Source organism: Prosopis cineraria, unplaced genomic scaffold (assembly GCF_029017545.1).
Source record: "Prosopis cineraria cultivar Desert tree isolate PC_DT_omini unplaced genomic scaffold, ASM2901754v1 PC1, whole genome shotgun sequence".
NCBI lineage: Eukaryota > Viridiplantae > Streptophyta > Magnoliopsida > Fabales > Fabaceae > Prosopis > Prosopis cineraria.
Window position 1 is genome coordinate 51,623,381 of NW_026555332.1, and position 15,651 is coordinate 51,639,031.

At 35.8% G+C, this 15,651-nt stretch overlaps 2 protein-coding genes across 2 annotated transcripts; both read right to left on the bottom strand.

Moving 5' to 3' along the window:
• Nucleotides 1-4,141: 4,141 nt before the first annotated feature.
• LOC129309440 (phosphatidylinositol 4-kinase gamma 8-like) lies at nucleotides 4,142-7,804 on the bottom strand. Its single transcript, XM_054951022.1, is given in 4 exon segments — nucleotides 4,142-5,756; nucleotides 5,759-6,159; nucleotides 6,880-6,960; nucleotides 7,448-7,804. Coding segments are annotated over 2 exon segments (1,608 nt in total). The 5' UTR covers nucleotides 6,075-6,159; nucleotides 6,880-6,960; nucleotides 7,448-7,804; the 3' UTR covers nucleotides 4,142-4,464.
• Nucleotides 7,805-9,191: 1,387 nt separating this feature from the next.
• Nucleotides 9,192-15,204, bottom strand: LOC129313070 (uncharacterized). The gene is given in 6 exon segments (XM_054955914.1): nucleotides 9,192-9,794; nucleotides 10,290-10,722; nucleotides 10,725-11,057; nucleotides 11,438-11,809; nucleotides 11,895-12,007; nucleotides 14,485-15,204. Coding segments are annotated over 6 exon segments (1,572 nt in total). The 5' UTR covers nucleotides 14,723-15,204; the 3' UTR covers nucleotides 9,192-9,711.
• Between the last annotated feature and the right edge of the window lie 447 nt (nucleotides 15,205-15,651).

The window sequence follows — 15,651 nt, forward strand, 5'->3', positions numbered from 1 at the left end:
ATTATAAAATAATTCTAGATAAATTTTTGTAAAAAATTTAGAATGATATTGTAAGGTAATAATTAAGTATTTTAAAAATATTATTATTGTGTACTGTAAGTTGTGTTATAATTTGGAGGAAAAGAGCATAAGTACAACAGCCATCCACACGCGAGGCTCCCGTAAACCGTCACAGTTCACAGCATCAAACTCACTGTCAAGTGTCAACAAAATCGGACTCTCTTTCTCATTGGCCCAAAACAAAGTGGCACTTTCATTCCTGTTCTTTTGGGTCAAACCTTTCATCTTTTGCTCCACTAAATCTCTCCCATCTTGTCGTGCACAACGTCCTTAACCGCTGGTTCTCGTCGCAAATATTCTATTAAATATTAATGACTGTGGTTTGACTCAGAACTAGATAGCAGATACCTACACCAAGACTCAGTTCAGTATTTTTTGAAAAATAAAAGTTAACTCAAGAAATATTTATATAACTATATAATATATGTATATAATTAATTAAATAATCCTATTTATAAAGTGTTTTACGAAACAAAAAGTGATTCTAAATTTCTAATTATAAGATGCTAATTTTATCATTCAATTTAAGAAAGCAATTCTATAAATAACAAGTGACTCATTGTCTTTCTTTAATTAATAAGGGTATAATAATTAAAAAAAAGTTGTGATTCTTTTAATAAATCAAGCAACATAATAATTTTTTAAAAAATATGTACACAATGTTTTAAACACATCATAAACAATAATGAAGGCAGTATGACTTCATTTAAAATTCATACAAATACATACAGTTTTGGGCTTCATTACCAAAAAGAAAAAAGAAAAAATACATGCAGCTTCATATTAATTTCAAACGAGAAAAAAGACCGTTATCTTTCTTGTTCTCGCTGGTGGCTACAGTCGACAATCCAACTACAGCAATGACTTTTGATGAACTTAAGTGAACGCTACGGAGATCAGAGACCGTTATCTTTCTTACGGGCCGACGAGTCTGACTACCGAGCCATAAAGTTCAATGGTGACAGTGCCATCCTTCTCATGAACTGTTTCTGAGCGTCTCAGCGACAAACAGGGGAAGGACGTTATGGTAATTTCGCGAAAGACGCCCAATATTAAATCGCCGGCCGACCACGTGTTCAGTTCCCACCTCTCCAGTCTCCACTCCTTTACTCACACCAAATGGCAGACGACAACACCGCCAACTCCACCTCCACCTCCACCGAGGACCAAACTCTCAGGCCACCCCACGACGGCGAACCTCCGTCTCCGGCCTCCGTCGACGGCGGTAAGATCGACCAGGAAGAAGCCGACTCCTGCCGCGACTCCAAGAGGCGAAAGATGTGCCCCAAGGCTCTGGAGAAGATCGAGGACTTCGTGCCGCCCAATCGAACCTTCTCCTTCACTTTCGACACCAAATTCAGCGCCTGTGGATCCGACGTCACTCCCAAATTCGGATCCTTCCACTCGGGCAAGGAACCGGCGCTACTGACGACGACGGATCTGCCGTGTGAAGTTCCGACGGAGATTTTGGAGATCAAGGAAGAAGGAGGTGAGGAGGAAACGGATGTTTTGGGTGTGTTCGAGGTAGTTGAAGGGATTGAATTGAATGAGATGCAATTTCCCACAGAAATCGATCAGAAGAACTCACCACTATAGATCAGATTATGGTTTTCCGTGTATGATTGATAAGCGTGATCTTGTTCATGTATTGCCATCAAATGCAAAGAAAATTTTCGTTTCCGACAATTTCGTGGCTAACGATCGGGTGTGCCGTGGGGGTCACAGCCGCCACTGCACGTGCGCTCTTGTTTTCTTCCTCGTAACCCCTTTTATTCCCATTAGATTATTCTCTATTATTTTTATTTAATAATTCTATCCATCCATCATAATTAATCTTAGCTGGTAAAAATTCAAGCATTCAACATCTGCTAGTTTACTGCTCCTCTCCCCCCCCCTCCCCCTGAGTAGTACTTTCTTTCTCCTCCTGTAGAGTTAGTTATCTATTTTTAATATGGAAAAATATTAGCAAAGATCTCTTAATTAGACTTATTTTAAATCAAAATTTCTAATTTTTTAAAATTATTATAGTTTAGAGATATTGATTTGATATTAAATTTATGATAAAAATTATAAAATTATCCCTCATTTATATTGATATTAGAATTGTTATATTTGAATCGCTCATTATCATACTTTACTTATTCATTTACTTATAATGTTATTTATTATTCTACTTTATTTATTTATTTTTTTTTAAATGAAATCAAGTGAAAGTAAAACAATGAATAATAACTTATAAGTAAATGAATAATATATAGTATAAAAATTAATAAGTTGTTTTAAAATAATTTAAACATTTGGAATGACATCAAATAAAATAAGACAATGAATAATATTTTATAAGTAAATGCATAAATAAAGTGGTGCATTTTTTATATTAATTTAAATGAGAGATAATTTTATCATTTGTTTGAAAATTTAATATCAAATCAGAATTTTTAGACTTATTAATCTTAGAGGCTTTAATTCAAAATAAGTTTAGTTAAAAAATCTTTGTTAATATTTTTCTTTTTAATATTGTAAGAGTATAAATTACAATTTACTTTCGTTCGTTGTATCAAGTATATTTCTGGCCTTGTCCATTTAACCATTTGTTTGGGGCGTCGTAAAATACATTTTTGAACAATCTGACAAGTTAAAATATTATCTTTTTAATATAAACTGAATATATTTGTTCAAATAAAAAGATTGTCAAAATTTAACTTGAACAAGAAAAGTTAATTTTATGCATTCATGGGGCCAAACTAAAACCCTTTGTCTTTTAAGGTTCCATCAAACTTCAAGTTACTTTGTTATAAAGCACCCTCACCTAACTTTTAGTGTCCTCCACTGTGTTAAGGACACTTCGCTTTCAGATTCCATTTTTCATATATTATTATGGAGTCTCATGTTTGAATTTTTCCAAAAACACTATTGACAAAATTAAATTCAAAGCCGCTCCACTAAAATCAATATTTTCCCAACCGGTACCTACGTTATGAATCCCAATATCTAAATTTTCACTCAATTCAGGCATTATGTCTACAATTATATTTAATACTCCTTTCCAATTACAATATAAGTCATATAAGTCATAATTAATTAATTTAAAGTTTATGAACAGTATTAATTGAAATAATAAATTTTTAAAAATATTCATATCTTTTCATTTATACTTTCATTAACTACCTTATATAAGAACTTTGATAATAATAATGAAGTAGAGGTGTAGTTAGAAAAATAAATATAAAAATTATTTCATATCCTATATTTCAGATCAAGTAAAGTTTTTAAAAGATATTTTATATTGTAGTTTAAATGGAGTATATTTATTTTTAAAATTTAGAACTGCACCCATCATCTCTCAAAAAGAAAAAGATTAATTTCTAAACCGCAATGTTTTAAATATGGGCATATAGCTACCCCACTATAAACAAGGTACAGGGATCAGAAAACATTATGTTTGATGGACTTTGTGTTTATCTAATAGACAGCAGAATATCCATAATCATGCGCGCACAATTACCCTCCCTTAAAACTATGCACAGTTATTAATATGACTAGACCTTCCACACAAAAATATTACTACTGCATTAGAATACCTATCAACCCAATGTTCTACTTCAATTTCATGATTTCGAACTCAAACTTTGGCACACCAAAATGGATTGACATTTTCATGTATTCTAGAAGCAACACGGAACGCTTTCGGGGAGTACCTTTTTGGTTAGATATGGATAGCCTGGAGAGAACCCTCTCTCAGAGTCAAGTCTCTTTTTCTAGTTTTTTATTTTCCTCGTTTCTGTACTTGCCTTTTCACAACCCAAAAGAAAGAAAGAAAGAAAGAAATCATAACCAAAGAGTTGAAATACTATGAATAATGAACATAATTTTTTTTAGTTGTTCACATGTATCATTTTATTAAAGACAATCTTATTGGAGGTATGATCAAATATTAAATGTAAATAGCTCTCTCAATGAAGATTTGAACTTTAGTTCATAATGTTATGTATTGAGCTCTCCTGCTAGATTCAACCTGATTAATGAAGTACGAACATAAAGAAAGCAAGAAAGAAGCAAACCATGTCGGATATAGAAAGCATGAGAAAATGAATATAGCCCATTACAATTTGAAATTTGAATCACCAAAATAAATTATTTACAAAACAATGTAGCAGCCAATTCCATAAGCATTCGTTTACAATACTAAATTGACTGCTTAGATGAAAATGGAAAGGATGGCATTGGCCCTCTCAGCCTGACCAATCGCTATTCCACTATTGCGTGATATAGAACTCGAGCATACATACATATATATGACCAAAATTAATGTCTCTCAGGCACCAATGTACAACTACAAGCGACGGTGATTCATCCCTGGCTTAGGAAACATTCCTAAACTTCCATGATGTTCCAACTTTTGGTTCATTTTTTGCTCTTCTTAGCCTCAAATACTCTAGGCAAAAGCTTCACAAAAATATCCAGAAACAACTCCCACTCGCTTAGGTTCAGGCCTGCAAAGGAAAGGCCTCTACTTTCACAATTGTGGCTCCACGAAGAGAAACTCAAACTCCTTTCTCTACCCCACTCAGTGTAACTCTCAGCGTTCTCATTAGTTTTTCCTGTATCAACATTTGTAGTATAATTATCGTTTGTGTCGTTCAATGGAGGCAGTACTGTCAATCCATTCATTGATCCCGCAAATGAAAACTTCGGCATTTTGGGCACCTGAGGCACTCCATGATGGATCTGCAAGAATTGAGGAAGTCCCAACCCTTCATTGGATCCATCTTGAATTTGATTGTCAAATTGGAATACTTTGAACTCGCTTTCAGTTTCTTCTTTTCTTTTCCCATCGTTGCAAACATAAGGGATGTTAGACATGACTCGCCAACAAATATTTTCTATCTCACTCGTTGTTTCTTCTCCACGACAAAATTCTCTAGTCATCATTTGACCTATATCAGCAAGACAAAGTCCAGCAGCAACAGCTTGCTTTAAGAAGACGGTGCAAACCAGAAGAACCCGTATAGAGGACTCCCTCAACAAAGGAAGCTCGGTTCTTAACAGTTCTGCATCTCTAAACGGATCGAGTTTGTACACGTACTCAAGCTCGGACTCTGAGAAAGGAATGGAGGCTTGTGGCCAATGCAGCCACTCAAAATATGGATCGTCCATCCATTCAGGCAGGCAAAGTCCATGGTCTATCGGAACAAGCTCAGCAACTCCATTGCCCTTGCGGTTATTTTTCTTTACAAGCATATTTCCTGCATGCCTGTCAAGATTTAGAAGTCTAATGTCTAAAATCCCAATCCGGTGAACTGAAGCAACTGAGTAGAAAGAAGGACCCAACTCTCCTGCGTCAAATTCATGATCAACAAAGCGATGGAGAGAAGCAATTTTACATTGTGTGGGAGGAACTTCAGCTGCATCATTAACAAAAAAGGGAGCATTGAAGAATTTTACCAAAGCTGACGGAGGCACTCCAGCGAAGCCTTCATAGTCAAGGAGATAAGCAGCCAATTCGCGTATGCCACTTTCACCCACCCGAATTGAGCCTTTCAATCCAGGTTGGCCCAGCATTCGACCACCCAAGCCCTTTGGTTTACTGAAGGCTAAAAGTTCTTCATCGGATGGCTTTGCCACAGCAATGTCATCACCATTTTGGCTGCGGAAAACATAGGCATCACCTAGCCCCTTTGACAGTGGTTGAGACAAACACCAGAGGCCATAGCTATGGCAACCTCGACAACAAGAGCATGTGAAGGAGCTCCACATCCACCAACCATCGCAATCCTTGGATTAGAACCAAGCTCTTCCTCCGTTGAAGTGGTTAGGGGGAGACATGGAGTGGAGGAACTGCGGTGGATGTTATCTGCTTCAAATGCTGGTTTAAAAGCATGGCTAATTTGGCTAAATTCTAGCATGTTGTGATCATGGGGACCGCAGCGTTGAAGCATGCATCCATAGGATTGACTAAATGGCTTGAATCCATGATGATGATCAATGGCTGCAGCCATTCCCAACATTCTCATTCAGATGGAAATGGCAGCAGTGCATTCCAAGTGAAGTTCTTCTCACAAAATTCTCTGAAGATCAGTTTTCTTGGGGCGACGACATCTGCAAATTCAAAACAAGCACAAATGTAAAACATGCTTCTAGGATGTGCTGACCAACATGATTGTCTCGGAAAATAGATGAAAGAAAGCAACATTCTAGTGCGTTATCAGCCATCACTTTTGAGAACCAGTCATGTCATGTTCCTGAATAGACTAGTCTGTTCTGTTCTCCTTTAGTCACCAAAACGAAAGCAAGAAAATACCAGTATCTTGAGACAATGAACATCAAAATTAATTTTTTTATTTTTAATTTTATAATTATTTTAAATAAAAAGGAATAACTCAAAACTCTAAAGGATTAAGTCTATGGTATAAAAAAGACTCGAAGATCGTCTATGGTATAAAATAGACGCGAAGATCAACTCCTCGAAAGCCTTACACGCTGCTATTCAAATTATTAGGCATAGACATGGACAAGTATTTAGAATTGATTTATATGATCCAACAAATCAGTTTCACTGGGAGTTTACCATGCGTCTGACAAAAGATAGTCCAATGATGTTAACAATGAGAAGAGAACCCATGCCACCGCAAGATGAAGGAATCAAGAGAAAAGGGCGTTAGGATTCAAATAAGTATAAAAAGATGACTTATTCTGACCAGCGGCCAAATCAACCCATCATAAATTGTTTTGATAACATGTCATAAAGGAAAATAGTTGGAATGTTTCTCCTTTTATCACAAGAAAATGGAGACTCGCTAAATGCGGCCAATTTCCTACCGTGAATGCTGTCCACACTACTTTGGAAGCCAAACAGCAAAGAAGGCTAACTGCACGTTTTACTGGAATCCCATGTAACACCTGCAGATTCGACAGCAGTGAAATGTGAATCAGATGATAGTTAAAATAAAAATAGAACAAATCATGTCTCATGTCTATATATATAAATATAGGATTAATGATGAAACATGGAAGCAAGAGAACGCATAGACCCCGACTACAGAGAAGTTGCTCCCTGCCCCTTGCCCCTCCGTACATAGCCACAAATTTTGTGGAACAGAGGTTACATAATATCGCAATAACAACAGTTAAAAACCACGATACTGAAAATTTCGATTTTCCCACGCATCTAATAAATAAATAATGCGGAAGGCTTTCACCGTTCTTCGATAATTCGCAGTTCCAAGTTACATGCTAATAAATAGAATTGCTCAGATAAGGGAAAGCCGAATGACAGTTTTTATTGCTTTTTAGATTTATCCGGAACGATTACGAAACATCAAATATTTTCCTCTTGTATTTGGGACACTGAAATTAGCCATTGCAAAGAGAAGAGAAGGCGGCAAACCCTGAACACGGCGAAGGCCAGCAGGGAGACGAGAAGCAAAAGGGAGCGCCAGAGAAGCAGTCCGGCGCCGGAGTGATACGAAATACAACTCCCCTCCCACTCCCAACGTTGTTATCTCCAGCCCGTGAGCACAAACCCTCCACCTCTCTCCTCTTATGCCTCGTGCTTCCCTCCCCAAAATCCCATTTCTATTTTTGGCGCGCATTCCCCTCCCTTGCCCCCGTCTTCTCTGTGCTTTCATTACCTGATTGTCATAACGATCCCGAGCTTTTTACCCAATCATAGTGCGAAACGTGCACATCCAGCACTGGTTTGTTAGCCCGCGTCGCATATGCTCGTCGTTTTTGGCAGCGTCGTTCTTCGTTTGAGTCCTGTTGCATTTTCTCATCCATTTTCCATCTTTTTTTTTTTCCTTTACCAATAATTAAACGGAGTGCTAATTTTATTGCCAAGATTCACTTATATAAATATATGTAATCTTTAAGATTAAAAAAATTAAAAGAAAACCGCTACTCATATTCTAAATCACAATTGAATTATTCACTAATTAACAAATTGATTAGTCTCGAAAAATAGGAAACTAATTCACATAAATATAAATAAAAAACATGCAACAAAATACATGCAATTTAACAGGCATATTTGGTTCAAAGGAGGGGAGGGTTTCAATGTAACATAATTTGGTTTTATTGAAAGTGAGGGGAGGCAAGGGATTTTTAATTACTTATTATTTGGTTTGGAAGGAAAAGAGAAGAGAAATAACAATTAATTTATTATTATATCCTTATATATTAATTTAATTTTTTTAATTGGTTTGAATATAAAATAATTTTACACCTTGAATCGATTATGAAAATTTACACTCATGTCTCATCCTATCATATTCTAAATTTGTATAATGATATTAAACCAATTATAATGATAATATTTTTTATAAAAAATAAATAAATTACTTTGTCACTCTCTCTGTTCAAAAATGTAAAGTATCTTTTGAGAAATTAAATGTTAAAAAATATAAGGTATTTTTAGTCTTTCGAGGTGTAATTATTATCTTTTTTTTTAAATGCTCCTATTAATAATGATTTTATATTTATTGTAGGGTATTTAATAAGAATAAATATAAAAAAATAAGGTTAATTAAAAAGTAGGCGACTACTTTATTAAGGATTAAATGTAATTTAAAATATTTTATATTTTTTAATGAATGAAATAATATCTAAAATGAGATGAGGTCACTTCCAAGCAACAAGAGTGACAATAAGCACCAAAGAGAGAGAGTTTTGGATAATAATGCGAACGTCAATCTTTTTTAATTTTTTTTTTTCAATCAATGGATAAATATGGAATATAAACAAAATGTTTGAGGGCAAATTGGTCAAAAAATTTAACTCTTTTTTAAGAAATCCAATTTAGAGGGAATCAATATGAGAGGAGGGGGTGTTCCCCTCTCCTCCAAAATTTCTTAACTGAAACAGTCCAAACCAACCTCCCTCCAAAAGCAAACACACCCTTAATAAAATATCACATGTTGAGAAATATCAAAAACACATGTATATCGCACGTCGAACTTAGATTCACACTAGTGAAAATCCTCATCACTTAAACAAGTGACAAGTAATTGAAAGTTCATATCCCGATCCTATTGTAACAACTTAATCTGAAGTAATCTATAATTTGCCATACTAGTTTACAACTATTAAAAAGAATTTAAGCCATCCACCCGAAAAATAAAAAATAAAAAGAATTTAAGCCAACAAAGTTGAGATATTTCAGTGAAGCAATTATTTATATACTCTGTTCACATTGTCCAAGAACTGGGAGAGATAAGAAAGCAAGCATTAACATCACAACGACAAAAATGCATTCCGTTGCCTCTAGAAAATGACCATTCTGGTCAAGTTCGGCCAACATATTTATCTACCCAACTGTCATTTTTTTCCCCCCTTTCACCCGTAGAGAGAAGCATACAGATGGAATTAGGAGAGGATAACAGGGTGAGAGACACAAGGCTAATTCGGTTGCTTCCTTCTTCCTTTCGTGTTATCCCCTCTGCGTTATAGGGTACACAATACAGGGGGCAATGCATGTCATTAGGGCCTGCCATTTGGTCTTTGACCTCAAAATGCATGCATCGTCTCGTCTGGACCTCTTCAATCAACTATTTACATACATAATGACAACTTATATCCACTCGGATGTGATGCTCGCCCTTTCGCGTAGCTCACTTTCTTAGTACTCTAGTTTGTCTGTCCGAATAATACAGTTCAGTCATTTGTTATACATGTAACACAAAGTACTACTAATATTAAAGTTGTCCATTTCTCAGTCCCATGTGTAGCTGCAGAAGCTGCAAAACACATGACATTATTATCAGATGTATAATCACAATGCAGCGCATAAAAGCATGGACTGACACAAAATAAGAACCTCAAATTCCGAAAGCTAAAGAGAACCTAGAAGATTTATCAATCTCGGAAACAGGGAGAACAGATGAGCAAAGGAATTGCTGCATGCATCTAAATTACAAGAAACACTGGCATAGCAATGAAGGGGGGAAGGGAAATGCAAATTGTGATTTGATATTGGGAATTTTCCTTTAGAGGCATATATCCTGCATTAAAGATCATTATTATGTGAAGGAAGTAAAAAGGAGTGAAACTCCAACTCCTCCCTATGCTCTAAATATAGGTAGACCTAGTGCCCATTCAGATTATCTTTTCCTTCTCAATGAGGGAAGAATAATATAAAATCAAGGCATACAAACAATTCTCAGAAAAGGACTGCCTCTAATTCAAAACGAACATGTCAGGTTCAATATGAATAGATCATCAAGCATACTCACATGGAGATGGCAATGGCTCATGAGAATGTGTGCTAGAACGTTCTCTAGCTGCTTCAGTCTTAGGGGGGGCCTCAGCATGCGCAAAAGCTACATTTGGCAAAGGACTTAATACAGGTACTGAACGAGAAACAAGTCCTGGTGGTTCAACTTGTTTTTTTGGTGAGGCAACGGGATAGTGTTTAGCAATGTTAGGTGCAACCGCAGGTGTCAAATGAGGATGCTTTCCAGCATTTTGGGAAGACCTCTTTCTATGCCCAAATTGACAAACAGGAGGCTCAGCTTGAGAACTACTCCCTTCTGGAGGCACATTTTTTGCAGCTGCAGGAGAACCAACTTCAGGTGGAGTTGCTTGTTTCCCACTTTCAGGTGCTGGTGTAGGTGAAGTTGCCGGAACAAGATGGGCATTGTGGCGGCGGTGGTGGTGGTGGTGGTGGTAGTGTGGTGGTGATGGTGGTGGTGGTGGTGGTGGTGGTGGTGTGGATGAGGCAGAGGAACAGGAGCTGGTGACCTAGAAGTGCCATTGCCATCACTACCATTAAGGGAGTGTTGCAGGATAGATGAAAGCCGAACCTGCTTAACCCTACCAAATTCAGTGTTGTTCAAGCCAAGGTTCCTTGAATGAGATCCTGTGATGGTTTTTGCCAGTTGCTTTAATCTCTCCCTTGATGGAGTATCCCCATTCCCAACTGCAAATAAAACAGATGATTGAACAATAGTAGGAGCAGCCACTGTTGAACCTTCAGAATTCGATAAGATGACATACAAGTTCTGCATTCCAATTAAAAAATTGCGATTAGAATCAACATGGTCCATCGAAGCTAAAAGTCTATGATTAGCAAGTCATCTGATTCTTTACACGAGATAAGGGAACATCTCCATACATCAAAGGTCCAATTACACAATTTAGCAAAACTTCATCAAAGAAACTTAAATACTAGCTAGCTTGTATTTTCATGATATATTATTCTTTCTGTATACATGACTCGCTTGTAACCAACACACCGATTCCCATACCAGATTTTAGTACAGGTCAAATATGAACTTTGTGGTGGCATTGACACATAATCATAGCTTCAGAGTTAGAGATGACCTCAAGTACATTGGATAAAAAAAGAAGGGGAAGGAAGTAAAAGACAAGAATAAAAGACCTCATACGATGCCAGATGTAGTCCAGACTCCAGTTCACTTGTCAGTTGATTGAAATTTGACTGTATTTCACGAATAGAGGAATTCAAAGTAAAGTTGAATAGAGTTTGTGGCCTCTGCAGAAGAAATGCATGCTGTTTAGGAATTATAGTAATTCCTCCCTTCAATTTTAGCACTTCAAAAGATAAGGGATTTCCAAACAAGGACGAAGTCAGCCTGAGAACTGATTGGCCTGAAATCAGAGATTCAAAAGATGATCTTATCAAACTAGCAGAAGCTGAAGACATTCCAGAGTATTTATTATCAGGATCAACAGCAAACTCCACTTTGGTCATGTTTAAGCCAGACAGGGGATCAAGAGACAATATAACCACCTGTTCCAAAAAGGAGGAAGGAATCAATATGTCAAAAAACAAGATATAGATGAAAGTTAGAAGGAAATTATTAAGAGAGAGATACTTTGGTAGAGGGAACTAATATCTCATCAAAAATGTCATTCGCAAGCTGTGAAATGTTGTCTTGCAGCAGAGAGACTGGCTTCTTAACAATAAAACACGCAACAATATCATGACCTGCAAAAGTAAACAAGATCATTGAGTGAGAAGATCATATAGTCACGCCTAATAATATACATCCAGTGCCACACAATCACATATCATATTAAAGCACTTGGAGTGAGTATTGAGGAGCACAGTTATATGAATAGGACAATGTCAGGTTCTTGGTTCACAAAACTGAAAGTCAATACCCATGGCTGACATGAAAGGTAGCATGACCCAAGCATATCAAATAGTAGGCACACATGCCTCCTCTCACACATTTGCATTCTTGATCATTCGAAACAATGTATTAGACAATGAAGTAATATCAGATGTGTAACGATTGTTAAACAGCTCAAAAATATTTAATCAACTTGGAAAAGGAATAACTCAGGTGATGTAAGACAAGAAGTCAGGAACATAACAGCAAACTCAGATATCCTTATTGTCACTAATAAAGCAAAAAGTCCAAAGTTAAGACAGGGGCATATTAATAGCCTGCTGTAAAAGCGTTTCTTAAGAAATAAAATCAGATGCAGACAAGAAATAATTAAGCACTGCATTTCCTTGAGCAAACAAGGATAAAATCTCCAAATCAAAAACCCTAATTAACATTGCTAATAAAAATAAGCCTCAATCTGCATCAGCATGGATTTATTACACATGTTAAGATGAATGTTGTAGGTAGCCAAGCATGAGCATGTAAGTAAGTTGACACGCTCAGGCTCATTCCAGTTAAATATGTCATTGCTCATTTCTGAATGTGGACAAGGAAATGACTATAAATTGTAAAGATAAATTATAAGATGGATAAGAAGTAATTGCCTCCCAAAGAAAAACAAACCTAAAACAAGGTTGACAAATTGCATCAAATATTGTTTAAGAAAACCATTAACAAAGAACAAGCATGCATTAATAGCATAGAAGAGACAAGAGTTACGTATGTCAGAGTAAGGAAGAACAAATTAATAATTAAAGAGGAAAGTCTAAAGTTCATCTTTTAAGCATACCATGAAAATGTATGTTGTCAGAAGAAATATCTTTAGATGAAATCCCTATCTCATGCTGCCTCAACTATGCACTAGGAAATAGAACTGCCAACAAAAAATTTCCGTTTTCTGCTTCTCAGATTGTTTTCTCTACAAGCTTCCACCTTACTCATTTCCGCTATAAAGTTTCACTATTTATATCTTACTCTACTAGCTCTTTCCTTTGCCCATTAAGCTCCACTTATTAGCCTGAATTTATCACCTAATGGTTGTAACTTATTCATTTATTCCAACAGTGGTAGACATATTTGTGGAAATTTAAACATTGCCTTGGTGAAAACGTGCTGCATAAGGTGGTTACATGATGAGAAGGACGTTTGTGAGAAATGAAAATGCAACAAGAACATTTGACCGTCTAGTGTCACAGCAGTGCTTATGGAGGTTTACATGGCTAATAAATTTTTTACTTCCCTAATAGAAGCACTAAATACCAAATTTCAGAGAAGAAAAGTCCCAAACAAAGTTTTCTTTTTAATACCATGGCCCAAAAATAAAAAGGTTTTTGAAATAACTCCAACCTTTCTGGTTTAAATAATATGATAATACATAAGATCCGATCTGCCAAACAAAGCCTAACATTGGGTGATCACCGCAGCACCACACACAAGCTTGTTAGCCAGTGTTAGATGTTACAAACTTAGTATAACGACTCTAACTAGAAAAAATTGTTTTAGTATTGATAATGTAACAAAAGAAAAAATCATGTCGAAAACCATATGATTATAGAAGTGGTAATATCTGAATGCTTCAAAAGAAGCAAAACGCTTGCCTCGAGTTGACATCCCCTTCAATAAGTGCGACCAATTGTCCAGAATACAATCACAAAATAGAGAAAACAATGTTAAAAAGTTGCGGCCTATGTGAGGTCCAGTTCAGAACGTTCAATGTGGCATCAAAACCAATCTTAAAATGCAAATGCATGATTAAAGCCCTCACACCATACTAAAAATAGGTATGAGAAAATCAATTTCCTAATTAAGATAACTTGACATGACAAACAAATTCGTTTCCGACTATATTTTTGGTTTATCAAAAAAGTTCAAAAATAAAGGATAAAATCACGGAATCGCTGCGACTTTTCATGCATCAAGGTCCAATCAGAAACTAGAACGGAGCTTGCTTCCATTTCCCAGTTTTAGCAAATCGAATCAACGTAAACTATCCTTGTTAAAATTCATTTCCCGCCATTAACACATTGATGCATAATCAACGTCAAATAAAGAATAAATTGCAATCACATAGTTTTCTTTTTCCTCTGCATTTTTTTTTTTTTTTTTTGCCTGGATCGTATGAAAGTTCTAATGACCTAGCAAAACAGATATCACAAATCGTATAGACCCCTTACTTCGGAAAGAAAAGACAACCATTAACTCCGAAAAAGGAACAGATCTATGCCCATAGAAAAATGCCGCTGCCGACAGACTCAAAAAATGAGAGTGAGAATAAATGACTAAAACCTACCTTTATATTTTGAATCGGAACCCAGATCCTTCTGATCTGCGTACCGAAGAAATGGGGGTAACCAGAATAGAGCAGAGAGGAAGACAGCAACAGATAGCAGCAGGACGAAAATACATCTGAGGCCAATGAATTTCCGAATTTTTGAACATCTACACCCACAGCTTGCCTCCACATTCTGCTCGGGATCACTGGAGGCAACACTGGAAGGCAAAGGCTGTTCTTCTTCGGCCTTTCCCATCTGAAGCAATGCCGGTGAAGTGGGTTAGGATCCATCGCCGGTTTGGTGAAATAGGTAAGAGTTGGGCGCACCCATTTCTGGCTTGAATGGTGAGGAAGTATTGAAAACGAAATTTTTAGTTTGCGTCAGTGCAATTTTTCATATACGTGTGTGGGGAAGGAAAATCAATAATTTAGGGTTTGCAAGAAGAAACTGAAGTAACTTTCACAGCAAAAGAGTAATGACGAGCTCTAGTCTTCTTTCTTAGAGATAGTGGTTTATCTGTTTTTTTTTTAATAATTAAAAAAAAAAAAAAAAGAAGCAAAGTGGAAAGTAGCGAGAGGATTATTAAACTGCCCACTACGATCGCACTGGGATCGTCGAATAGGACTCCTGTAATGACGATGAAAGCATTAATACGAACAGCGAAAGACGAGGCTTTGCTAGTGTAGGAGGTAAGGAAAAACGAGTGACCGAATCGGAGTGTGATCCTATTTCTTCATTGATTGATGGCGGGTGATTGATAAGAATTGCGATTGACCTAAATTGGAGTTGATGTAATAAATATATACTTTATAAATAGCATGCGGTTAAAGCTATCATGTTATTATCTAAGAAAAAACTGTTCTTTCCGTTGTAAATGATAAAATATTTTTAAATTAAATATACTTTATAATGTTAATTTTTAAAATAAGAATAAAAAGAATTACTTTAAAGTCCATGCATAAAAAAATTAATTATTTTAAAATTCGTTAATAACTGAATTAAGACCACATAATTTTTTATAATAATATAAATTTTTAAAAATATCTTTTTAAATAATACTCTGTTTACAAAAAAATTTAAAAACATATGATAAGAGTAATATTTAAAAAATTATTATTAATGAAATTTTATTTTTATTAAAATATTTTATATTTTAAGATATTAATTTTTTCAAAAATATCTTA